Source organism: Alosa sapidissima, chromosome 7, assembly GCF_018492685.1.
Source record: "Alosa sapidissima isolate fAloSap1 chromosome 7, fAloSap1.pri, whole genome shotgun sequence".
NCBI classification, from domain to species: domain Eukaryota; kingdom Metazoa; phylum Chordata; class Actinopteri; order Clupeiformes; family Clupeidae; genus Alosa; species Alosa sapidissima.
Window position 1 is genome coordinate 16,767,139 of NC_055963.1, and position 25,922 is coordinate 16,793,060.

General features: G+C 42.7%; 2 protein-coding genes and 1 long non-coding RNA gene across 4 annotated transcripts in view; 2 read left to right on the forward strand and 1 right to left on the reverse strand.

Annotated features, from left to right (window-relative positions):
* On the forward strand, positions 1 to 12,520 carry tspy (testis specific protein Y-linked). The gene is made up of 7 exons (XM_042098073.1): positions 1 to 1,290; positions 1,505 to 1,582; positions 1,764 to 1,875; positions 6,578 to 6,732; positions 9,059 to 9,135; positions 9,865 to 10,040; positions 10,297 to 12,520. Exons 1-7 carry the CDS (start codon positions 385 to 387, stop codon positions 10,476 to 10,478), a joined length of 1,686 nt encoding a protein of 561 aa, XP_041954007.1. The 5' UTR covers positions 1 to 384; the 3' UTR covers positions 10,479 to 12,520.
* Positions 7,908 to 22,309, reverse strand: LOC121713470. The gene is made up of 3 exons (XR_006032829.1): positions 22,299 to 22,309; positions 15,899 to 15,901; positions 7,908 to 7,997 (listed from the first exon to the last, which is right to left on the reverse strand). It is a non-coding gene; the product is annotated as an uncharacterized LOC121713470 (long non-coding RNA).
* Positions 22,310 to 25,464: 3,155 nt separating this feature from the next.
* sema3ga (sema domain, immunoglobulin domain (Ig), short basic domain, secreted, (semaphorin) 3Ga) overlaps positions 25,465 to 25,922 on the forward strand; it is a 31,161-nt gene continuing 30,703 nt past the window's right edge. Inside the window, exon 1 of one of the 2 annotated variants that reach the window (XM_042097348.1) lies at positions 25,465 to 25,484. The gene's annotated coding sequence lies outside the window, so the exon portion shown is untranslated. Of the gene's footprint in view, positions 25,485 to 25,512 lie in introns of those variants that run through there. The other variant, XM_042097347.1, reaches the window with a different exon arrangement.

The following is a 25,922-nucleotide window of genomic DNA, read 5'->3' on the forward strand; positions in this document are numbered from 1 at the left end:
CTCGAGTCCAGTAATGGCGAGCGGAAGGACAAATTATAAACAATTTCAAGGGAGTGGATAACAGCAATCCTACGTTGTCACGGATGTAGTCGAGGTACTAGTGTAATTGTGTGTACAATTTTATATAGGCTACATTACCAGAGGTTTTGCGTAAAATACCATTGAAGTACCATGCAGCTCGCAAAGTACTGTACAGATAGGCTACACTGCTAGGCCGCTAAAATTTAGCTACGCAAATACGGATAACTGAACATGGAACAATGTTGACTACTACCAACTTAGCCAGCAATTTCACTGTAATTTCTTGAAAACGCACGATACCCAAGTAGCACAGCTACATTGCAGAAATATACGAATTGTGGTTCTATTGCTTGGAACGATAAAATGAGCAAGCAAGTAGACAGCGGTAAGCTGTCTGAATCCACCAAGAAACGAAGCTCTAGCACTGATCAGGGTAGCTCCCCCCACTCTAAGCGGTGCAAAGTGGATGACTGTTCTGGGGATAAAGTTGACGTTTCAGAGAAAATTGAATCTACAGCCCAAAAGGCAGACGCACAAGATAATGGTGGGGATACTAAGTCAAGAGAGGACGACTCTCCCCGTTGTGTGTCAGGGACGCGAGGACAGGTTGAGACTGCTGCTGACACTCAGGACTTGAGCAGGAAAGGCGACGTTGATTCCAGTAGTGCGGAACAAGCGGGAAGCAACAGTGACAAGTGTGAACCAGGTGGAGAGGCAGCTGAAGCAGCATCGTATTACGGCGATAAAGAATGTCGGCCCTCAACGTCGGAGAAGCGGTCAGATTCAGCGGCGATCGCTGCAGCAGAGGCACTGGCCAGTCTAACCGGTGGAAATAAGGATAAAAGTGGCGAGGAAATGCCGTGCTCGTCTAAGCAAGCCACCAGTTCTAAGGACATATCCAAGCTGGGCCAACAACCGGAGGCGGCTCCTGCAGACAGCTCCTCGTCGCTTCTCACTCGGGATGACGAAGAGGACGCAGGGGATGGCGATGAAGACGACTCTTTACCAGGGTCATCGTCCACCCCAAGCTCTTCGCTCGCGTCGGATAATGACGAAGACGAATGTGCCATAGTGTCTGTGAAAATGGCACCGGAGATTCGGCAGTCCATCGCACATCTTGCCCAGGTGCAGACACAGCTGAACACGCTGGAGAAGAAAGGCGCGCGTCTCTACCAGCGCCTCGAACTCAAACTGGAACGGCAGCGACGCCCTCACCTGGACCAGCGCAGCGCGATCACCCACACCATCCCTGGCTTCTGGGTTACCGCCGTATCCTTTGCATCAGTAGTGGATACAATCAAGTCTAACAAATTATTTCAGTGGATACAAACAATAAGTTCTTCACCTTTTTTCTCAGTTAATTTCGGCATCATTTGTAAATTCACATGAATGGATATCAAGTGTCAACAATTCCATAATTGTGTAAATATGTAGTGTGTTGATTTTATTGTACAAAAGTGTCTCTCCTTGACTCAGACTGTAGCTTCTGAATCATCCATACCTGTCTCCACACATAGACGAAAATGATGAGGATGCACTCAGCTACATGACCAATCTGGAAGTAGGTATATACACCCATATCCACCCTTGATTGAATCACTTTCAGACAACCATGCAGAGACCATTTCCAATTGACCACCACCAGTTCACCATCTGTTTTCAAACATAGTAGTAGTACAAGTAGTAACAAACATAGAGTATTTATTTCAGTTTGTTGTCTCTGTGTGTGCTTATTTTCTTAGATTGAGTCATTCAAACATAATAAGCTTGGGTACAGGATCCGCTTCCACTTTCGACGCAACCCTTACTTTCAGAACACCGTCATCATGAAGGAACTCCACCTTGGAATGGGAGGCAAGTTTAATCTGTGTCTATTTCATGTCCTCTGTAATTGTCATGGGTCCCTTGATGCTTATTGTATACAATAACTGAAGCAGGGATGCAAACAGCGCGCCTTTTGGCGGATGCCGCCTTTTTCACGGCTGTCTGGGGGACTTGTGTGAATCGTGCAGATCCGACGAGTTTTTCTTGGGGGGGGGGTTGAAGTGTCTGATTATAATTTCATCAAAGTTAATTCTGTATTAAAATGACTACCTAAACACATAGCCTACCGTTACAGTCCATGAAACATAGGAAGTGTAAGACAACTAAATCAAAAAGCTGCGCACGTAAAAATCCCATTTGCTGCGCACCATTATCCTACTGCTACAAGGCTGCACTTCACTGCACTCACTGCAAGGATTTAACGTTACATCTATCAGTCCGGGATCCAGTAATTTTGTGTCGCGCCTGGTCTTTTTTGCAAGAAAGGTAAGGTTAACCATATTTGATGTCTTCTAATCACATAAGTTCTACCATTTGCATTGTGTAATGTTTAGGTTGTCCTAATGTGTCATTACAGTCTTTACAATAACTATGCCAGGTTAGTGCTAGTTATACAACAATTGGGTTCTATGGAACTATTTATTTGTTTCTGATTGGCCGAGAGATGTTCCACGAGTTGGAATATCCCTGGACATTTCAACTCAGACTTTGCACAGCTAATAATAAATCACTCCGCCATACAATGCAAAGATTTGACACAATGTTCTCATCCCAGCTCTCCACTATTTCAAGCAATGGGTTACTCCTTAGCAAACCATAACGAAACAGTGCTTCACCACATCTGTGGATTAAGCCACACAGTCAACTCAATGTAAGTAAGATAAACGAGGATGCTAATTGTTCTTAGCATTGCCAGCATTGTGTATAATATGATTGTCACTTGGAGGAGACTAACGTTAGCATAATTAGCTAACCGCTGCTAACGTGCTAGCATCGTCATGTCAGGCTGTGCACAGTAATATAACATTTATTCACCATAAATTAATAAAGTTGAGTGGTTCTGCAATGTAGACAATGTTTCCGGTTTTTTTGCAGTACCATGTCCCTTACATGACATGGCCCATTGTCCTTGTAACATGCATTCAGCAAACCTAGATATGAATGTGATTTCAGCCCGACTTTCAACATTTCTTTCAAGAAGACATGTAAACCACCAAGACCCGTAACCATAGACAGTAAAATAACGAGGGATCTGGAATGTTGGTTACCTAGCAACCAAGATGCTGTCTATTGAAAAGGGAACTATTTTTTGATGCGCAAGAACGATGTCGAAATTAACATTTTTAAACAATAATGGGGTGTTTTCAGATTATTTAGTTTGTTGTAGAATTGTTGTATAAAAGCAATATAGCACTCGTGATCGTGGGATTGGTCATGGATATTCCACGGGTGTTGTTCGGCCGTAGCCACGAGGCCGGAGGCCGAGTGGCGCAGGCAACAACAGCCGTGGGAATATCCATGACCAACCCCACTCTCACTCGTGCTATATTGCTTAAGTAGCATTTGATGAGAGTGAGGCACTAACAGTTAAGAAAGTGGATGAGGGTTGTAAAACAAATTGGAACTGGTCTTGGTTACAGGTTGAAACGGAGATTGAGGGCAAGACAGCCAAACACAAATTCAAAATGTCAGACTTAAAAAAAAAAAAAAATGAAAAAAAGGGACATGCCAAATGTACTTTCTGCATGAAAGAGATTAATTATGCTAACAAGGGAGTGCATGCTCTGTTGAATCACTGCCAGAGTGCTATACACACAGAGAGAGTGGCTACCATCATATCTACCCAGTGTGGCCCAGCTCCTCTGTCAAGACAAGCCAGCTACCAGCCAAAGTCAGGCCCCAGCAGACAGAATAAGGGAAGGAACTGGGACAGTGTATTTTCATATAAAGAACATTTTTGTGTGAATAGGGTGAGCCCTGGATGGCAGAGGTGCAGTGGCGATTCTAGACATTTTTAACAAGGGTGGCACTGGTGAGGCACTGATTAATTCAAGGGTGGCATGAGGCAAAACAACCAGATAAACAGAAACAGGCTCAAGATGTGAAATTAGCACAAATACATTAGGGAAACCAGACACAAACACCATACTCATAAATTGAAAGAAAAAAAAACACAAATACCTTACTCTCACATAAAATGTCTTTGTATTTGAATAAAATAATACAAACATATTAAAGTTAATTATCTAAGTTGTCTGTCCCTGGGCTATGCTGTGCTAAAACAAATTCCATCATGGGGACATTTAACATATAATCCATTTTATTCTATTCTATTAAATGAAGATATACAAATATACTCATCCAATACATTCCCCCCCCACAATAACTTATATCTATGTGCATCTATTTTTGTAGCTGTTAAAATAATTTGACCTGCTTTTTTGTCTATTTGTTTATTTTCTTTAAAGTTCTCAAGAAACTTGAGGGTGGTATGAAGGAGTGTATTGTGTATGTGAGCAATTTCATCTTCCTAAATCTCAATATTATGATCACAACAAGTGTGGGCAAATTATTAATTACATTTTCACGTGGGGTAACTTGTTGCAGGGCAACCACATAACCGGTTCCATGTCTTCCGATTGGATGATTAATGATCAGTAAAGTTCTCAAGAAACTTGAAGTTGGTATGAAGGAATGTATTGTGTATGTGAGCAAACATTGTTAACGTTGCACATGAGGCAACTTGTTGCAGGGCAACCACATAACCGGTTCCATGTGTTCGAATTGGATGACTAAAGTTCTCAAGAAACTTGAGGTTGGGATGAGTGTGTGAGCAACTTACATGTTACTTATCTGCCTGAATCTCAATATTCTGATCACAACAACTGTGGGCAAATAACAAGTCAGCACCAGTGCTGCATTCATTGTTTTTCACTTTTATAATCACATCACCAAAAGAAGGTTATTGGTTTTACCAAAAGTTATTTGGCAGTATTTTTAAACTACAAACCTATAAAGTATTTTGATACAAAATACGATGCCATTTATTTCCAACTAAATAAAACACAAATTTGTATTTTAAATACATCAGACATGCCTATCCCTGGCTGTTGGCTGCAGTAACTCAAGCTAGGTAGTACTTATTGTTTTGTGTTTATGTTAGTTTTGATCCAATTTGACAGCTTTGCTATGTTGCCCACCCAAAATTTCTACCAGCCCACCCAAATATAGTAGCCTAGCCTAGGTTAGAACCAGCCCTGCCCTGCATGGAGAAATATTTTACGATAATAATGGAGAAAATGTTAGCAAAACTTTAGGTTTTTGTTAACGAAATCTCCCTCCCTCATTCATCTATTTGCGCAACAGCCCACATTCTGCGTTCAATCCAGAGAGACAAGTGAAATAAATGTTTTTTTTTTTTTTCTTTTAAGCGGACATCGCCATAGGCACGATATTTAGGCTACCTCTGTTAGGCCTACAAAAAGTTGCAAATTAAGGAGTATTTCCTGATCGGGGAAACCTTTCGGTCCGCGATTCTATAATATCATTCAATTGTGCCGCAAATTAACAGACAGAAGTGGGGCGTAATTTAAATTCATGGCTCCGTAGACCAGCAATCTACTTGTCGAGGAGGCTCATAATTTGAGAAACGCTGCAGATCATAGACAGAGAAAGCTCTGGGAACAGAACACAGGCATATGATTTTGTTGTCACGCGCTACTATGGAAAATGAACTTTATAAAGACTGGCTCGGCCAATAAAAAAAAAAGGAAAAAGTATGCCAGATGGCCAGTCCAGCCCTGCGTTCAGGAATTATTTAATTATTATAAGCAAAAGTGGAACGTGCACAATGTTTCATTTATCCCTCCTGATCGGGACGAATAAAACAGGTATTGGGGACGAAATAAGCATACAGTTTAGCATAAGCTATGTAAACTTCCAATAATTTCAATATTTTACAACAAATGCTTGACTGGTTGAATGGTCATACATGTCATCAGAATATCGCTACCTATAGCCTAGATGCGACGAGTGTTTAGTGAGTAGGCCTAAGCTTGATGAACCATAAATGAAAAGTTTTCTTAACATTACATTAGGACATTATTACCATTAAACACTTTTACAAAAGTATAGGCCTTAACACTTAATGACCTATCAAATGTCGGCGACTTAAGTGTGTGATTAGATAAATAGGCACTGGCAGATGCAATAGGTAAATAGATATCTTTGCGTGTTAGCACAAGCAGTAGCCTGTAGTCCAATAAAGGCAAGCGTGTTTGCCACTTACATTTCTTACGTCTGATACTTCAAACTGCTGAAAGTGCATCAAGAAAGGTCCTGCCTTAGACCATGTTAATGGCCAATTGTAGACTAAGATTTGGGGGTGGCCAATCGAATCTCAAGGGTGGCCTGTGCCACCCGGAGCCACCCCTCTGACTCCGCCCCTGCAGAGGTGGAGGCAAAATGTAATTATATGATATTTCCTGTGGGGGCGTGGGCTTCGATAATCTCACTCCTTTTTGACCATACCTCTGTTTGCATCCCTGCTGAAGGAACTGTTTGGATTTTGCCCATAATATTTCATGCCTTTGTTTACGTAACTAAGCAGATATAGAGAGGTAGAAATATCAGGCTTTCTACACTACTATCTAATCAAATAATGAATACAAACTACTTCCTGTGCTTTGTGAGATTCGAACCCATGACCCTGAGCTGTGGTCTAATCTGTCAGGTTCGCCGGTGTCCATGTCCAACCCCATCCTGTGGCACCGTGGGCAGAACCTTACAGGCTCCGCAGAGCAGAGGCGCTCCACACGGGGCGGCTACCAGAGCTTCTTCAGCTGGTTCAGTGACCACAGCTGTCCTGGCAGGGACGACATCGCTCAGGTAGGACTTCAACACACCTGAGGGGTATACTACAGAGTGAGATGTGGTATGTTGAAACTGAAGCCAGAGGTTCGTTCAAATTTCAAATTTGGCAAGCAGAGGCAAATGTGGGCTGCAGTGGCTTAGGAGGTAGAGGAGTCATCCAGCAACTGGAAGGTTGTCCTTCCAGACATTGAACCCCAGTGTGTGTGTGAATGGGTGAATGTGAGCCATGACATTGTAAAGCCATTTGGGTGCTCGAAGGAGTCGAAAAAAGCGATATTAAAAAGTCTCAAAAAAACTCCTGAAGACCCAGCTTTTCAGAGAGTACCTCTCTCTCATAGCACTACCAACAACTAGACATGCTAATTCTAACACTTACCACTTGACTAGAACAGACACTATGCAAGTAGTACTTATTACTGCACTAACATTTCCTTGTCTCATTGTACCTTGATTGTTTCCCTTTTTTGTAAGTCACTTTGGATAAAAGCATCATCTAAATCACTAAGGCTGCAAGTCTGGCAGCGTATTCTGCCGCCAGTGCATGCACACTGTGGCCAGAGCAAGCCTAGGCTAGGTTAATTAATAAAATATTTTAGCAGTGTTGAGCAATAAATGGAATATAAATGGAAAAAAATGGAATAGTTACATTTAACAGTAAACAATTTAAAAAGTTGGTAAGACTACACTAAGGATAACAGCAATAATAAACAACAATGTCAATTCAATCAATAGCCTAATGAAAATAAATAAATACTATAATATACAAACCATAACTCATAAGAAAAACTTAATAAACTAAGTGCATGTTAAACAGATATGCCTTTAGACCACTCGTGAAAGACCCAAAACTATCACAGGAAAGGAGAGCACTGGGCAACTTATGCCACCAACAAGGAACCACTGAAGAAAAGAGTCTTGAATTTGACCTAGCGTTTGTGGCTGGTCAACACAACAGACGCTCATCAGAAGACTGCAATGGGCGGTTGGGGATATACATCTTGATCATTGCATTAAGATAGCAGGGAGCAGATCCAGTCAGTGTCCTATAGGCCAAAGTGAGAGATGTAAATTTAATTCTGGCAATTATAGGGAGCCAGTGGAGAGGCCTCTTTGGCTTATTGAAGACCAGGCGTGCTGCAGCATTCAGATTGCAGCATTCATAACGATCTTACTACACAAGGAGGTAGGCCAGCTAACAGTGAATTACAATATTCCAGCTTGGAGATAACCATGGCCTGTACAAGAAGTTGTGTGGAATCTTGTGTCAGATAAGGTCTGATCTTATTTACAGTAGCATTTACAATACAATAGGCCTATTGTTGCACATCTGATCTGAATATTTTTACAAAGAATAATATGTAGCATTTCTTCTGCTCTTCCAAGCAATTCAATTTTAAAATATGGTTGTAGCTTTTCAGACCTGTTTTAAATACCATATCACATTCGATCAGGCTGTTATTTTGTTAATCCATAGCAATACGATTTTGAGCAAAACATATGACATTACATATTCACTTATGAGTCGTGCTGAACGTGTTTAATCTCCAAAGGATGGGGTAGGCTATAGTCAACTCTGTGTTGATGCCAAAAAATGACCTTAGGAGTTAATATCTGATAACAATGATAGGCCTACTATTGTAAAATTATATCCTCATCTGGTGTTAGCGTTAATTGGAAAGACGTTCAGAAAGAGATGAATGAACTGGATGAATTGACAACAACGCAAGTTTTGATAGCCTACATAGGATGACTGGTTTATCTTGATTCATACTGGTCATGCATTGAAATACTATATTAGACCTACTATCTTTAGTGGTTAGAAATAATGTAGCCAACCGACGTTGTCTATGTAGGCCTATGCGTTTTGTAGCCTATGTTTTAGAATAACTGACGATACTTTCGAGCACACTCCTGTCCGCCTGCGTGTTCTCATGCACCTATTTTTCAGTACGCACTTAGGCTACTGTATGAATGCAAGAGAGTGGACTAAGATCAATTATACTCTATATATGTGTATGTGTGTGTTTTGAATCTAGACTTCAACTTTTTGGCCCTCTGCATGCAAGTCCTTCCTGGCTGTAGCTCATGTATGGTCTCTCTGTATCTGAACTGCACACAACTTATTTATTTTGAGAGAGCGCACACTCATAAGAGCCCTACTATATCATCTGACAAAAGTGTCACCCTAGTGTCACAGGGACATGCTGCCATTTTGTCAGATGATATCGTAGGGCTCTTATGAGTGTGCTATCAAAATAAATCAATCACGGCCAATCGTCAATTTCCCCCATAGTATGTCAGCATTTTTATTTTGTTTCTTTTGTCCTCCTTTTCCGTCTAGATCTTGAAGGATGACCTGTACAGAAATCCTCTCCGGTACTACCTAACTCCGCTGTGGGAACCTAGGGAGAACGGCAGGTGAGAACATGTCTATAAGAGTGTGTTTGCCCCAAATATTGAGGGTTAGGAAAAGTTGAAGTGGTCCTTTTCTGCCACCGTCTTAGCGAGAACTGGAGAAATGATAACGGACAGATTAAAGCATCCGTCACTCATATTGGAATCGTAGGCGGAGGAGATAATGGTAATGCCCCATGTAGATAAGAATCACCACAGGGTGGCGTTTAGGTCACTTTCTGCGTCAGAGACTTCCCACATAGGTGGCACATAGCATACTTTGGGCGAATATTCTACAGTATCTACAGTATCTTTGACATCAAGAAAATACACAATTAGTCACACATATGTCTATTATTACAAGGGCCAGTATCTCCAGAGCAACTCGGGGGTTAAGTGCTTTGCTCAAGGGCACAAAGGTGGCAGTCGAAAAATTAACCTACACTGTAACCTTAATGTAACCTTCTGGCTACTGCATGCTAGCCCAGGTCCTTAGGCCCAATTCGCACCAAAGATTCGCGATGAGACAAAACCATTGCAGAAAGAGTTGCAGTGGTGTGAATTAAATGTTGCACGTCGTTGCCAGCTGTTGCAAGCCGCCGCAAAGCATTCACCATGTCTAGTCGCAGTTGCAAGGTTTTAGCACATCGCAGCTCATCTCGTCGTGAATCTTTAGTTCGAACTCCCCTTTAGCCACCACGCTACCACTGGTCATATCCATGCAGCCAAGTCCCTGTCGCTGTTCCCCTCCAGTGCCCCGAAGCCGCCGGCCAGCAACAACGGAGACGAGTGTGTTGTGATCTCTGACTCGGAAGATGACGACGAGCCCGACGAGAGTAGCCAAGAGTCTCGCCGGGAGGAAAGACAGACTGAGGAGGAGGAGGAGGACGACGACGACGAAGATGAGGATGAGGGTGGTCGAGTTGCAGGTTGGTAGCCGCATCGTGCCCCTGCAGAGATACGTGTGACCAAAATGTTCGTATTCTTTGAAAGCCAAGATTGTGGTCTCAGGTGGAAAGCTTCATGTAGTGCTAATAACCGATTACTCAGTGAGGAGAGGCAATGCTGTAATGCTGCCATTTAGCCTGTAATAGAAACATGCTAAATGGGTTGAGGGTAAATATGTTCTGATCCTGACGGTGTGGTTGTGTTTGTTTGTTTGTTGTGATTTCTTTTGCTCTACAGGGTCGGAAGACCGCAATGCTGATGTCGGAGAGTCCTCTTATGAGGAGAAAGAGGAAGAGGAAGTAGACGTAGAGGAAATGGACGAGTCACATGACTCTGGGGCTGATGAGGTCCGAGACCGAGAGGAAGAGGGTGAGGAGAACGTTGATGTTGATGAGGGAGGGGAGGGAGAGGAGAACTGATGAATAGCAGGGATTTGATCTCAGTCAGGGTTTCATTTCACCATCAGGTGACGTAAGTTAGCACAAAATGAGAGGCATAAGATGCAATGCTTGTGACGACTATGCCACAAAAAAGGTACATAAAATACTTCACTATTACAGTTGTTTATGAAAGTCTCACCACACAAGATTGTTGTAAAACAACAAATGACCTGGCATTGCAGAGAGGCGTTTGGTTCTAATCACCAGTTGTTAGTAGAAGAAAGGCTCAGGAATGCCCCCCCCCTTTTTTTTTTTTGAGTAAGCATCATTGAATTCCCAAACTCAAAGGTTTATTTTCAACCATAACCAGAAAGCCAATATGAACTCACACAGAAAATAAGTAATACTGAATTGGTCCCCTGCTTTGGAAAGCAATATTGTTCCTAATGTTTCATTCATTTTTCCCATTCCAACCCTAATGTTTCATTTATTATTGGGACAATAAGGGCTGTGTAAAAGTGCTTGGACCTACAATATTGTCAGATTTTTAGCTTTTATTTTTTTTTATTTTGCTTTGTGTAGCATGTGCATATCCGTGTCCCATGTAGAATCACACCTCACATTACGATCATGTTCTTACAATGGCTCAATGCCACGTACAATATATACCATAACAGAAAGTAATGCAGGAACGGTCCTTTTTTCAAAGTTGAACTCGCATCCTGTTAGCAGTGTATTATAGATTCGGCTCACTGTGGCAAACATTTTTACTGACCTAAACATAAACATAATGGCCATTTACGTTTAAGAATATGGGCATGGTCGCCCTGATATAGTCCTGGTATTGGTTGTCTTGGTAATTGGATTTCCAGACTCCCATGACCTCAGTAACAACACAACCCATTATATTAGCCTATTTCTTCCACTGATGGTCTTCTCTGCTGGTTGCTTTCCTTTCCAGTATTAATCAAGACCTTAGTAGCTTTTGCTTAGGAGAATTTTTAATTTGTGGTGTAATTTTGATAGTCATTCCACCTCGCGCTCAATTAAATGTTCAACCACACATAATAAAAACCAATGAAGACAAATAGGATCTGCATAAAAGACTGTTCAATTGAATCTCGTTGGTACTGTAAAATGTTTGTAAGTAATGCTAGAATATAATTTAAAGATCTAATTAATACCAGCATTAGATCCACTAGCTTCCTTGTACTAAAAACCTTTGTTATTTTTTAATCCATAAATACCTAGCACGTCTTGTGTGTATATAGTCATAAGATGTTGGACAGTGTCCTAAACAAATTATCTGAGTGCTCATGCAACCCTTGATATCCTTTGGTCAGTTGCCATCCATTTGAAGGTTCATCAGAGGGAAAAGTATAACCTTTAAGCTTATTAAAGTCAATATGTTTGACAGCTATTTCTGTAGTGGAGAGAACAATGTTAAAAATGTTCCGATGTACCTAGTAGTTCCAAACCAAATCTGGAATTCTCAGGGATGTTCTAAAATCCTTTCTTCACATTGATCTCTTAGTGTTTACCCCATCATCCTTAATTATCTGCTTTATTGGTTTGCTGTGTTTTTTTTCTGCCCTGTCTCTCCTTTTTTTATATATCTGAACACACAGAGACACACCCAAGCATCCCCTACACAAAAGCACACACCTAATAATTATACACAATGTAAAGTATAGGTGTCCGTGCATGTTGAAATACTTCATAGACTCCATCTGACATGCACCACGGGAAGGCGGTCTCTCATTCAGCGTAATGTTAACTCCACACCTTCCATAAGAATACCATGCTATACATTTGCTGTACATGCACTGCTATTAGGTGTTTATTCATCTCTTAAAACAGTCATTTTGTGTAGTGCTGTCGGACAGGTCTGACCTGTCGAACGAGTGGGCATAAGATCATGAAGGCACTGTTATTTAGAAGTGTGTAGGTTATGGTGTCAAACCTGCTTGGCTAACAGCCAGGAAGCTTGAGCTTCTTTTTGTTATGCATCTTCTGTATCACCTAAAACTACATTTTCTTTTTTTTTTACCTCTAATATGTAATTAAGCACATAGGTTTATCCAGTGTATTTTAGTGATTTTTTGTTTTTGTTTGTTTGTTTGTTTTGTAACAAAGTGTACCAGTTGCTTTGTTTAGTTTTGGGCTTTTTTTCTCAGTTTTGTTTTGGAAGGTTTTGAACCCCTGTGTGTGTTTTGCCTTTTTAAGGCTGTTTCTGTCCCAGATTCATCTCTCTCCTCTTGATGTTGTGTTTCTCTTACCTCATGGCTTGCGTGTCAAGAGTAAAATCACACCTTTTGTTTCAAAGAAATAATATTTCTTATGAAAGCAGTAATTGTGATGATATAGCAATGTACTGAAATTGTAATGATACTAGATGTCATTTGAATATCAAAGGATAAAATCTGGCTTGTAAATATGTAAAACATTTTCACAAGGAGATATGATTTGTTAATGTTTGCATTTCGCATTTCAAGTTACTTAAAATCTTAAATTGGAAATAGTAACAGAAAGCTCTATTTTCTGTCCTGTATTTTATAGGAATTTGCTGTTTTTGGAAAATGTGTTTAAGTTTTTTTAAGAAAAAAAATAAAGTTAATGTCCTGCTTTTGAAACCACTTCATATTTAGAACCAATGACTTTGTTCTATTCTCTTGGTTCATATTTCGAGCCAATGACTCATTTGATCACTTCAGCTCATGCAAGGTGCATAAGCCACTGGACAAGATGATTATTGGGTCTATGTTTGGTCTTGTTGCATTCCGCTCAGCATGTGCCCAAAATACATTCAGACTGCATAATTAGAGAAAACGGGTTATACACGCCTTATGCTAAAAGTATATGGCTACGTTTTCTTTATACTTCAAAAAAGCGTCTAAGTACAGACTTCAATGTAAGTACATGCGGTCCAGTCCAAGGTCATGTTGCTGTTGCTGGTTAGACCTGGTGTCTCCAGCAGGAGGTGCTATAGTTAAAGGAATGTGCTCAGCTCATTGTCAAATCTGTCTGAAGAAGCATCTTAAGAAGGGCCGGGTTGGTTACATGTTGATCTTTTTATTTCCAGAATCTTAACAGTCATGGTGAAAGTCACCTAAAGGTAAATCAAATATGGCACACATGCTAATACATGATCAGACGACAAATCTTGCTCGGCTAATACATCATCCAAACTGTCCTCCCATGGCACGATATGTTGTCAGTGATGAACTGTTTTTTTTTCCCCAAGCAATGTACAATGGAAGACAAGCCCGTGGTGAGCCTCCGTCTTGTGCTGTTTAGTCTGCGGACATGTTTGAAGTGCCCCTATCTGTCCTCCAGCTGCCCCAGGGGCTTTTAGAGAGGGGTGGGTACGGGCAGGAGCAGCCTGTTAACACAAAGACAGACCCCAGAGCTTATCTGCTGCTTCATTACACAGGCGGACTTCATAACCAAAACCACTGAGAGAGTTCTAAGCACTCCTGGTTCAATGTGTAATATGCAGTTTTAGAGTCAGACTGATGGAAGTGTGATGTATTAACTCACAAATTATAGCCTCTTGCTAACTGGTACTATGCCCTTGTCACCTGTACCACCTATGTACCTGTCAGTTGATAATGGATAAAATATTCAACTTAAGTGTGCCTTTCCCCCCCCAGCTCTAGTTTACTATGAGGTTTTATGCTATAGTTATGTAAGGAAAATACTAAAAAGCAGTGTCTTGTTCATACACGCTCTCTAGTGACATCCCTGTTGACATATGAGAACTCTGATTACTACAAGAACGACCCTCATTAGGTTCCTGAAGTAGAAACACGCACACAACTCTACAGTGACAATCCAGTCTTCAGACACGTGAGGTGCACATGTCTGCCACACTCCCCTCTTTGTTCATGTAGTATCGTTATGATATGTCATGTCTCTTTAGTGCTAGCTTGATGTAGAGCCTTGTATACAGTATGTTCACCTGTTTGATCTCGGCCTCTCTCTCTCTCTCTCTGGCGTAGCGTAGCCCCCGCGACGCGGCAGCTTTGCAAACAGCCCGAGGCCGGGCATATTTGGACAGGCCTGGACAGAGGAGCGACAGAGGCGGCGGTACACTTAAAACCCTTGATTCCGCACTGCTTAATGCATTGCTATAAATATTCCACCAGCAAAGACCTGTCCTGTTTTTAAATATGGCACAGTAAGGCATGCAGCAGGGACGAGGGACGTCGGGCGCTATTAATACAAGCACTGGAAACGCCGCATAGCCTAAGCCTACTGCACCGGGGCTACGCAGATAGGCATCATGTGGTGTGAACTGTGACGAATGGCTAACGTCCATGCCGACTTACTCCGGCCTAATCCTTAGACAACGGGCAAATTGAATGCCAGATTTCTGTCACCGCACTGTCATCTGATTTGAAATACAAGGTGATGCTTAGCTAAACTGGTAGGTGCTGCACAGTAGCCCATAATCACTGCTTACCTGTACGGCAAATAATAGATGAAGCACACCATAGCCTAGATAGTGTAGAAAAGAATATTTCCAACAGCAAAGAAGACCTTGAGTGTTTCACATCTCATCATTTAGGCCGTAAATGTCAACCAGCCAGTGTCAACCAGCTGCATTAACAAGATCAGAGAAACACATCAAAGGGCCTAACCTCCTACCTCTATAGTTGTCACCAGACCCCATGTTTTCTCAGCTGAAATCACCGGGGTATTAATGCTTGTGTGTGAATCACTGGTTATAAATACCAGAGGCTTTTACTGGTATAAATTAATCATGAAGCAGCGTTTCCATGTTATTGATCCTCATGACAAACCAGAAAGTAACATACCATTCCCCACAGCAGAGGTCTCAAACTCCCGGCCCGCAACCTGATGTCAAAATATTAATGTATTTTGGCCCTTGAAACCCCTGCCCTACAGGGTACCTACTTAACAGCTTTCTCTCTCCCCTCCATCACAGGATGTACTATGTTGTGAGGTTCCCCTTGCAGTCCTGTAGAGTACAGGGTTGTGCAAAATTCCCAAATTGAATTGAAATTGGCTGTTAAATTCCAATTCAATTCTTGAATTTAACTTGCATTTCAATTGAAGTAGCAAACAGGAAGCAGAATTGCAATTTGAATTTTGCACAACCCTGGTAGAGTAGACACTGTTCCCAACAATCATTTACTCCTTCAACGTCTGAGACTTAGAGCTGCTTACAAGTGTTCAGGCCAAACCAAGAAATCTTGTGTAGGCTATTGTGTTGTACTAAAATGTCTGCCAAATGAAGGGATGAGAATGGAAGTACCACTACACAACAAAGTTTGAAAGTGCTTGCTGAAGATGATTTTTTTTTTTCAGGAACGTCGACTAGAGAAAGTGATGCGTTGCCATGCTTCGAGATAACAGAAATGCTATTAGTGGAGTGGATTTAGCTTAGCAACCAGCTGAACAACTGCTCCTCGGCCCAGCTCAAAGGCCCAGACTTTCTGACAGTGGTTCAGCAGTATAGTCTATGGGTGGAGCGGTAGTAGCTTCGCCGCCTGACAGTCAGTCAACCCGGGATTGATTCCAGGACCCAGCCTCACTTTGGATAAAAGTCTCTGCAGTCACTATAAGCATGAACTTCAATGGAGGTGATTGCACCACCCAATCCGTCTAGCTAGGCAATCATACTTGAACAGCAACAGCAATGCACAGTAGCAGCAAGAGTTGGCAGCTACATTCAGAGTGGTGTGATCCTCCTAAAGAGCGCTGAGTGAGTGACTGCTGTTGTGGCAGCTGAGAGAGCTTGAGGGCAGGGAAGAGGCATCCTATATCAACATATAAGCTGCGCAGAGATAGGGACACGAACCCCATACAGTGGAATGCGTGCAGGAGATGGGAATCTTCAAGGCCAAGCTGCGTTGCCGTGGTGATCCGATGCCTTCATGCTTCTGCGCCACCAGAGGCTCCTGAAAGTGTTGTGTAATAGGAGCAAAGTACACTAAGCTATAAGGTGTGTGTGTGGAGGGGTGTGGGTGTAAGTGAGTGTGTGCATATCTGAAGTCTGTGTTTGACGGTGAATACCTTTGTGTGTGTGCACACGTGTGTGTGTGTGTTTGAGCATGCACTGTATATGGATATGTGTGTATGTGTGGGTTATGTACACACCATAAGAGTGTGGGTGGGATCCTGGCTGTCATCAGGAAGCCCATGGATGTTTTGAGAGAAACAGACGTTCTGGTGTCCTCTGCACGGATAGGAATGTTCTCTTCATGTGGAAAATGCAAACCTAAGATCGAGTATACTCATCATCACCAGCATGCACTAGCTCACTCCACACATCAAACAAGGTGCTGATTATTGCCCACAGCACTTCTTCATGCCACTGCCTTTTGCACATGTGTGACTCACTGCGTTGTCCAAGCGCCACAGCGACTCTACAAACACTGTTATGTATTTGCTAATGTGATAGAGATTGTGTCACACATCTGATAATGTGCCGACCACAAGAGGATAACACAAGATGATTAACATCAGACAGACACACTCACACACACGTGTCCTTGACTCATCTAATGAGATAACGTGACAAAGATTCCATACATTTTCATAAGCAGAGAGGAAGGTTGCTTGGCGCTGTGTTGCTGTCAGGTAATTTTATATGGCTTAACCCCTGGGCGGAGGGGCACACCTTCAGGCCACCCCAGTGTGCGGTTTGACAGCCCAACATATGGTGTGGCATACCGACCAGGCTGGCTCCTCAACAACAATAACGCCCATGAGCTCATCACCCGAGCATGCAACTTACTTTGTGGAGCTCTCCCTCACTGTATGTCAGTCTGTGTTTTTTCTTACTGTCTCTCTAACTCTCTCTCTCTCTCTCTCTCCCTCCATGTTACAGTACCTTAAAACCACACAGCAGACTTCTTTTATAAACCGTCCATAGCGCCGTCCAACTATTACACCCTCTGTACATGTTCATTAATCAAATGATGGATTATGTATGCAACAGTTAACAGTTGTTGCGCAACCAGTGATAGATGGCATGTAGCATGTATGACAGTGAATAAAGACCTTGCGCTATTAAAGTTCCTCTTAAAGGCTCTTAAAAGCATTCTGCACATTCAATTGAAATTCCAACATAATCACATTTGCGTGAATTACATGTATTACACATTGGGCATTTCAAAAACATAACATTCATAATAAATGTAGTGCATACCATACGCATAATATATTTATTTCTGTGATATAAGCACAGACAAAGAAGGTCAAAACATGAGAGAAGATAATATAAGAGAGAAAAAGAGGGTGAGTATGAGAGACAGAGACGGATGAGTGGGGAAAGAGAAAGTGATTGAGAAAGGAGAGATAGTGTGTGTGTATGGATGGAAAGAGCAAGTGAGAGAGTAAGAGAGCAGAAAGAAATAGAGAGAGACAAAGAGAGAGAAAGTGACAAAGATTGAGTACATGATGTGAGTCTGTAGAGCTGCTATCTTGACCAGGCCTCTTTTGTAGAGAAACAGTTTTATTTTTTGTATATATATCTCTGCAAGGAGTTCCTTGTAAAATTAAGGTGAAATAAAAATACATTAAAAAATAAAATGGGCAAAGTGAAATAGAGAGAGAGAGAGAAGGAGATACAGAGTCAGTGTATGATCATGGATGTTTGCGTGGATGAAAGAGTGAGCAGAGACGGAGAAAGTGATAGAGACTCTGATAGTGATTGATGGAGAAAGAGTGGGTGAGTGAGAATGAGAGTGACTGCACGTGTGTACTGTAGATGGATAGAATAAGTGAAAGAGGGAGAGAGAGGGAAGCGAGTGATCAGAGAGATAGATGTGTGCGGGTAATTAGTCGGGCCCCAGTGGTCTTGACAGCCCTGGCGGGCAGATGGATGGCTGCTATCAGAGGGATCACACCCCACCAGAGCCGGGCAGAGCCTCAGCTACACCCCCCACAGACCTCCAGGTTTTCCTCCTCATCAGCCAGCCTACCTGGCACAGGAGAGGGGGATCACACCCACACACACGCATGCACACTCACACACACGTACACACACAGCAGGGACAAGAGAGGGGAACTCAGCAGCAGACAGGTGAGAGCCCGGCCAAGTGCCTCCGGCCTGTTAGAGCACCACTGAGCCCAAGATTGAGATGGCACAAGCCTGTGGGAGCCAGAAGCTCAGAGAGAGGGGCCGTATGTATCTCATCTCATTTAGCAGCTCAGAGAAAGGCTAGAGCAATGTATGTATCTCATCTCATTTAGCAGCTCAGAGAGAGGCTAGAGCAATGTATGTATCTCATTTAGCAGCTCAGAGAGAGGCTAGAGCAATGTATGTATCTCATCTCATTTAGCAGCTCAGAGAGAGGCTTGAGCAATGTATGTATCTCATCTCATTTAGCAGCTCAGAGAGAAGCTTGAGCAATGTATGTATCTCATCTCATTCAGCAGCTCAGAAAGAGGCTAGAGCAATGTATGTATCTCATCTTATTTAGCAGCTCAGAGAGAGCCTTGAGCAATGTGTACAGTATCTCATCTCATTTAGCAGCTCAGAGTGGGGCTTGAGCAATGTTTGCATTCCATCTCATTTAGCAGCTCAGAGAGCCTTGAGCAATGTATGTATCTCATCTCATTTAGCAGCTCAGAGAGAGCCTTGAGCAATATGTATCTCATCTCATTTGGCAGCTCAGAGAGAAGCTTGAGCAATGTATATATCTCATCTCATTTAGCAGCTCAGAGAGAAGCTTGAGCACTGTATGTATCTCATCTCATTCAGCAGCTCAGAGAGAGGTTTGAGCAATGTATGCATCTCATCTCATTTAGCAGCTCAGAGAGAGGCTTGAGCAATGTATGTATCTCATCTCATTTAGCAGCTCAGAGAGAGGCTTGAGCAATGTATGTATCTCATCTCATTTAACTGATGCTTTTATCCAAAACAATGAAGGTACAATAAAGGTACAGTGCCACTAGGATATTGTTAGTGCAGCAAGAAGTACTAGAATAGAATAACAGTAATATCTATCTAACTATCTTTTATTTATGTATTAATGAATTCATCTTCAAATGTGTTTATTTACTTCTTTATTTATTTATTGGGTGGCATTTAATATATCCTCAGCTCTGGCGCCACCACAGTGATCTTGCCTGGGAGCCTCCAGTTAGCTAATACATCACTTAGAGTACCTCTCTATTTATCTATCTATTGATGCATTTACTTGTTTGCACTGTGTTTATTTATTGTGTAGTGTCATCAAAGCTTGTGTGTGTGTGTGTGTGTGTGTGTGTGTGTGTGTGTGTGTGTGTGTGTGTGTGTGTCTCAAAGTTCCCAATGTTCACTCTGAGCTTTTTGTTTGGATGCCCCCACCACTTGGAACTCAATTCAACACACCTTTAAGCTAAACTCTTTAGTTTTGTATGGCCAATTCAAATCATTAGTAACAAACCTCCCTGTACCAGTCTGTAACTTTATTTTATTTATTTTTGTATTATGGTTGTGATCTTAGTGGTTGCTGTAATTATACAGTACAAATATACTTATTATATATATATATATATAATAAGTAAGTGTTTATTTATATAGCACATTTTTCATGCACATAGAGGGTGCTAAGGGGGAGAGAGAGACACACACAGAACAAAACTCTTTAAGAAAATGCCTTTCATCCTTAAATAATCAAATATGCTCTGTTCCTCTCCTCACTGTTAATGTAGTTGTGAGTGTCTGCTTGTGTGTGTGTGTGTGTTTACTGTAAATATGCTTGTGTGCAACACGCAGTTGATGCGCGTGTCAGTGTACATGCATTTGTGTGTGTGTATGTATGTGTGTGTGTGTGTGTGAGTGAGGTGGGACATGTACAGTGTGTGTGTGTGTGGAGTCCTAAAGTATGATGGGAGTGTTGTCTTCACCTCGAAACTCACCGCAGCCTGCTGGGCCTCCCTTTGAGCAAAGCAAACAAAGCAACAGATGATGGACAATCAAGATGGAGATGAAATGAAGTGTTCAGTGCATGCAAGAGAGAGAGACAGAGAAGGAGAGAAGGAGAGAGAGACAGAGAAGGAGAGAGAGAAAGAGAGAGAGGGAGTTTTGGGGGGGAAAAGAAAAAAACGTGGCCCTCTTTATCGGCTCCTAAAATCACGCGACGCGGCATCCATCTTTAATGAGCCGCGGCATTAGCACGGCCGTCTATTCTGGGGCTCCTTGAGGCTAACGCTAAAGTGTCGACAGATTTCCCTCAGAAGACAGATGTACCACGCTCTCCCTCCTCCTCCACACAGTCCTTTCATATTCCTCCTCTCTCTCTCTCTCTCTCTCTCTCAGGCCTTTCTTCTCTGCTCTTGTTTGGAGAACAGAAAAGGGTTGTGCTTAAACAGCTGTTGCACCTCTATGGGAGGAAAAAGCAAAGCAAACTTGCCGACTCATTGTCGGCGGCCTGTCAAAGGTGACAGAGCACGGATAGCGTCACAGGGAGAGGGGGGATGTTTTTCTAGTAAATAGCCTCACATTCATAGCCTTAGATGCACATGCACACACGCAGGCACGCACATATGCACACACACACACACACACACATACACACATACAAACACACACATGCACACATACACATACAAACACACATATGCACACATACTCACACACATGCATGACACACACACACACACACACACACACACACGCACACACACACACACATACACATACAAACACACACATGCACACATACATACAAACACACACACACATACACACATGCACACACATATAGCTACACACAGACAGCTATGCACACACAACTGACATAAACACACACACAGCACACACTCACAACACACACATGCGCATACTAAAAACACATGTGTGCCTACACTCACACAGCCTTTGACTCACCCATAACCCTCCTGGTCCGCTCCCAAACACCCATGGAAAGACAGACATATACCCCACACACACTCACACAGAGAGACCCTCACTCACACAACATACAGCCACACAATCTGACACAGACACACACACACACACAGACCCTCTCATTTCAGATGTTCATACACTCCCACACACTGTCACACACACACAGAGTCATCCACACTCCTCAATATGCATATACACAGAGCCTATTATTCTTATCCTGCACCCTACACTTACCACACAAATTGGCATACATAGACACCTATAGTCACTCACATCACACCCATTCATACCTCCCTTACACACTCACAAAAACACACATACATGTACCCCCTTCACACACACACGCACACACACAGACACATACACGCACACCCCTCACATTCACACACACACACACACACACACACATATGCGCATTCCCCATTCACACACACACTTACACAGACATATGCACATGTCCCATTCACACACACACACACACACACACACACACACACACACACACATATACACGCACACATACACACACACAGAGACATGTGCACATGCCCCATTCACACACACACACACACACACACACACTCACACTGAGAGCACACCCTCTTCCCACCTATATGAGGCAGGAGCTGCTGGAATGTGTGCCACGTACGCATGGTTCACACACTCCAGTGAGGCGTTTTCACCAGCCCTCTTCCTTTGATACGGGTCTAAGCATGCGCTCTATTGAACATCCCAACACCTGTTCTCGGATCCCCACACTCCTCCCCTCTTACATAACCCAGCCTTCCTCGTCCCAGGAATCAGATTCAAAATGAATTCATGCACCAAAGACCCTATTAGTCATACTCAGCCTGGAGGGGGTAGTAATCAGAGGCTTTGAGTTGGGGTGATATGTATGTCGTCGCTTGAACAGGTGATGCGTATCAACCGACAGAACCTGTGAATGTTTAAAGCCAACAAAGTGTAATTGATATCATAGTTACTGACACTGTAATGTTGTGGTTTGCTTAAAATGTGACTGATGACAGATCAGGGGTGTTTGTTGGGTCTGCAGAGTTAAGGGATTTTAAAGCTCTTAATTAACATAAAACACTGTCAACGCAGTTTACCTGTCTTGGTCAGCTGAGGACATGGCATTTTGGACATGGTGTGTGAGACAGAGCAGAAAAAGAACATAGCTACCTCAGCTTTTGTTCTCATTATGTCAGAGACTTGAGATTAATGTAACAGTATTGTTTTTGGCAAGAAAGACCACACATCCACTGGGTTATACAAAGTTGTACCTGTGGCAAAGTCTTTGATATTACTGTATCACATGTGACATGCTGATAATGAACTGACGTGGTGTTGGATTTCTGAGCTGTGATTTATTAAAAGCTAAATAGTTTGAGTCAAACCAAAATGCTGTCCTCCACAAAACTATATGTGATTTTTCATACTAAACAGACTTCTATCAGCATCTGCAGATTTGCAAGTCATCATTCTACAGCCAAACTTTATTTGTAGAAACAGCACAGTACATTTTAGCACTGTGAAGACTTCCCATTTCACACGGTTTGTCACGACGAGGGGGTCTACCAGAACAAACTCACCCCTGCCCTTGGGAAGGCAAATGTTGTGACCTGTCAGTTAAAGCTCGGGGCCCAGAGGCAGATTTCAGCCGTGTAACATTTCATTAATATACAGGAACACGTTAAGCTTTTACAAGTTAGGGTCAAAGTTCACAGAGCATGAAACTCCATCCGTGTCCATGTTAATCCTTTACAGAGAAATACCTCCAGCTTAAGGAAGTATGACCCAACTTTAAAGAAGGGGAAAAAACAAATGATGTGGGTAGGACCAAGGGTCTGTGAATGGGGTGTGTACCCAACCTGCGGGTCTCTATCTCTCTTTCTCCCATTTTCTCTCTCTCCCTCACTTCTTTTCTCTCTGTCTTAATCTGTCTTTTCTTTCTCTCTCTCTCTTTCTCCCTTTTTCTCTCTCTCTTTCTGTTTTCCTTCTTTCTCTTTCTCTCTCTCTCCCATTTTCTCTCTCCCTCTCTCTCTCTCTTTCCTTTTAAAGCTCTCATTTGGACTGGGAACGTATTTACTCACCCTCCCACCTACTTAGCCCCCAGAGGAGGAAGTTCATTCATAGCCAGCCTTGGGGCCAAGGCCTTCATAATGGGCCAGAACCTGTGCAAATGTCACGGCATGGCAGACACTCAAAATACAGATGCAGACGAAAGACGGAAAATGGAAAAGAAAACAATGGACTGGAGTAATTTCTCAGGAATTGGTTGAAGTACCTCTTCAGAAGTAGTGATGTAGTCCCCAGTGGATGCTATTTTTGAATTTGATCATATGTTGCATTTTATCTTCACTTTAGAGAGGCCTTTTTTGGGAGAGGTAGTAGCATCCACCTATAACCGCACGTTCACCAGAGAGGGCTTAAGGCCCACAGGGACCAGGGAGTAAGAGAGAGTGCAGCCACACCTCATGAGAGTGGGCTGAGTGGGGTATAGGCTACACTTAGTGAAAAAAAAAAAAAAAACTCTCTTGCAAAACGTCAGTTTCACACAGACTGTTTCTTTTTTGGCTAAAGTCAAGTTGTTCACCTAACTGTAGGTTTTCTCATCCTATCTTGTGACTAATACGCTGGAGATGTACACATATACTACAGTGTTGAATAGACACAGCACCAGTTCGCTTTCATTCCTTGATGAGTGGGGTATTAGGAACTGTGTCCTTGTTCCCAGAAGACCGTTAAGTAAGCGTGACTGTGTATATACATTATGTGCATGCAGAGGATGAGGAGTCAGTCTTTATCTTCGCTGACGTCAGTCCGGGGCTGTAAAAGCCATGAGAGAGGGGTCAGTGGGAGAGGGGTCAGTGGGAGAGGGCAGTGAGACTTCTGCTGCGCTGGTGAGCCAAGGCTCGTGTGTGCAGGGACCTGGGCTTTCACACATGCAAAAAAAAAAACCACACAAATGACTCACTTCCTCTTCTCTAGAATAAAGGATGCCCTCCCACAGAGAGAAACAAAAAAACGAGTGGAGCCTGCACATCCTTGTGAGTTCTGAGGGAGGATAGATGTAGTATAGACCCCTAGCTGACCAGTGGCTCTCCTTTTTAAAGTCAATGATTTGTAATGGACAGAGAATGCCAGCTGTGCTGATGACTTGTAATTCTCAGCAGATAAAAGTAATTGTTTGCCTGTCTTAGAAGTGATCTCTTCATATGTGCAAAGTGATCCCTTTCTTTCAAAGCCTTTGACAACAGATATGTGAGTGATTTTCTGGGTTAAGCATCGCGCAGCGGGGGTCGGTGCCATTTCAAACTCCTGGTGTTGCCTGGTACACAACAAATCTCTGTCTATTGTAAGTCCAGCCAAACGAAAAACTAAAGCGCACAGCGGCAGGCCCATTGACAGGACACCGCTGGGTTCAAACAATTCGCCCTCGACACGAATATCCTCCCTGAAAACCCTTCCCCCGGCTGCCTTTTTGTCTTGGTTGTTGCGAGCCCCGAGCAGGACGGCCAGGAATCTGGAGAATTCAGGGAAACTTTTCCCCGCAGTCTCGGGGACAGTGCCCGTTTCCATTTGGCCGTGGTGATCCCGGGCAGCCCTGCGACAGCTGTCAGTTGTCCCCGGCGCGCATGTGATGTGCCGTTTCGTCTGATGGCGCGCTGCTCCAAAACGGTCACATGCATGGCGAAGCCTCAATTGAAATTCTGATTAATGACACGCGTGACTTATGTGACTAACCTAACTGAACAGGTTAGCAGGGTTTCCATTTCAGGGGATTGTAGCAAATCATCCATCCTGGAAATACCACCAATTTTATGTTTTATGTCATCAGTTGTTACTATGCAGTATATACATTACATTATTAAATCCAATATAGAATATAAATCACTTTTATAATCATGTTCTTTAGCTTGCTCGTCAGGAATAGCTCAGATAAAACATACAAATCACAACAGTCTATATTCAGTATTAAGCCATTGGCACCAGCTGCGACTGCGGTGCCCATTTTTCATAAGTTAAAGACCCCGCAACTACACTACATCCACGATCACAAGCCAATTTAGTTTCTCTCAGAGACCCAATAGGGTCTGACCTTCTGTCACGTTCCCACACTCCCCTCGGAAGTACTGCATCACCTTCATCCTGGCTCGTCACACCGGCACCTTGTGAGTTAACCCAACTTCTAGAGAGTTACAGTTGTAGAGTATATGTGACAGCTTGGACAGCGGCAGGGGAGGGAAAGATCGCAAGGAGAGTGCGCCGAACACCTGCCATCGCTCCAAGTCTAGACTTTTACCGCAGAGTGAAGTCTTCGCGGTGCGTCGGTATAGTCTACCCTCTCCGTATGTTTCTTTTATTTGCCAGAAGTTCAACGCTGATTTGATTATTGGACTCGAATCATTTAACTTCAAGAGAAGAGGACAGAGAGATTGGAAAGCCGCAGCGCTGCGCGTTATTCTGTAAAAGGTGTCGACGTACACAGGCTACATAAAGATACATTCTTGTCGTTTTGGTGCATTTTGGTGAATTTGATTTGCATCGAAATATTTAATACACAAGGGATTTCAGTTGTTTTCAAACTGCGTTAACTCTCCAACACTTTG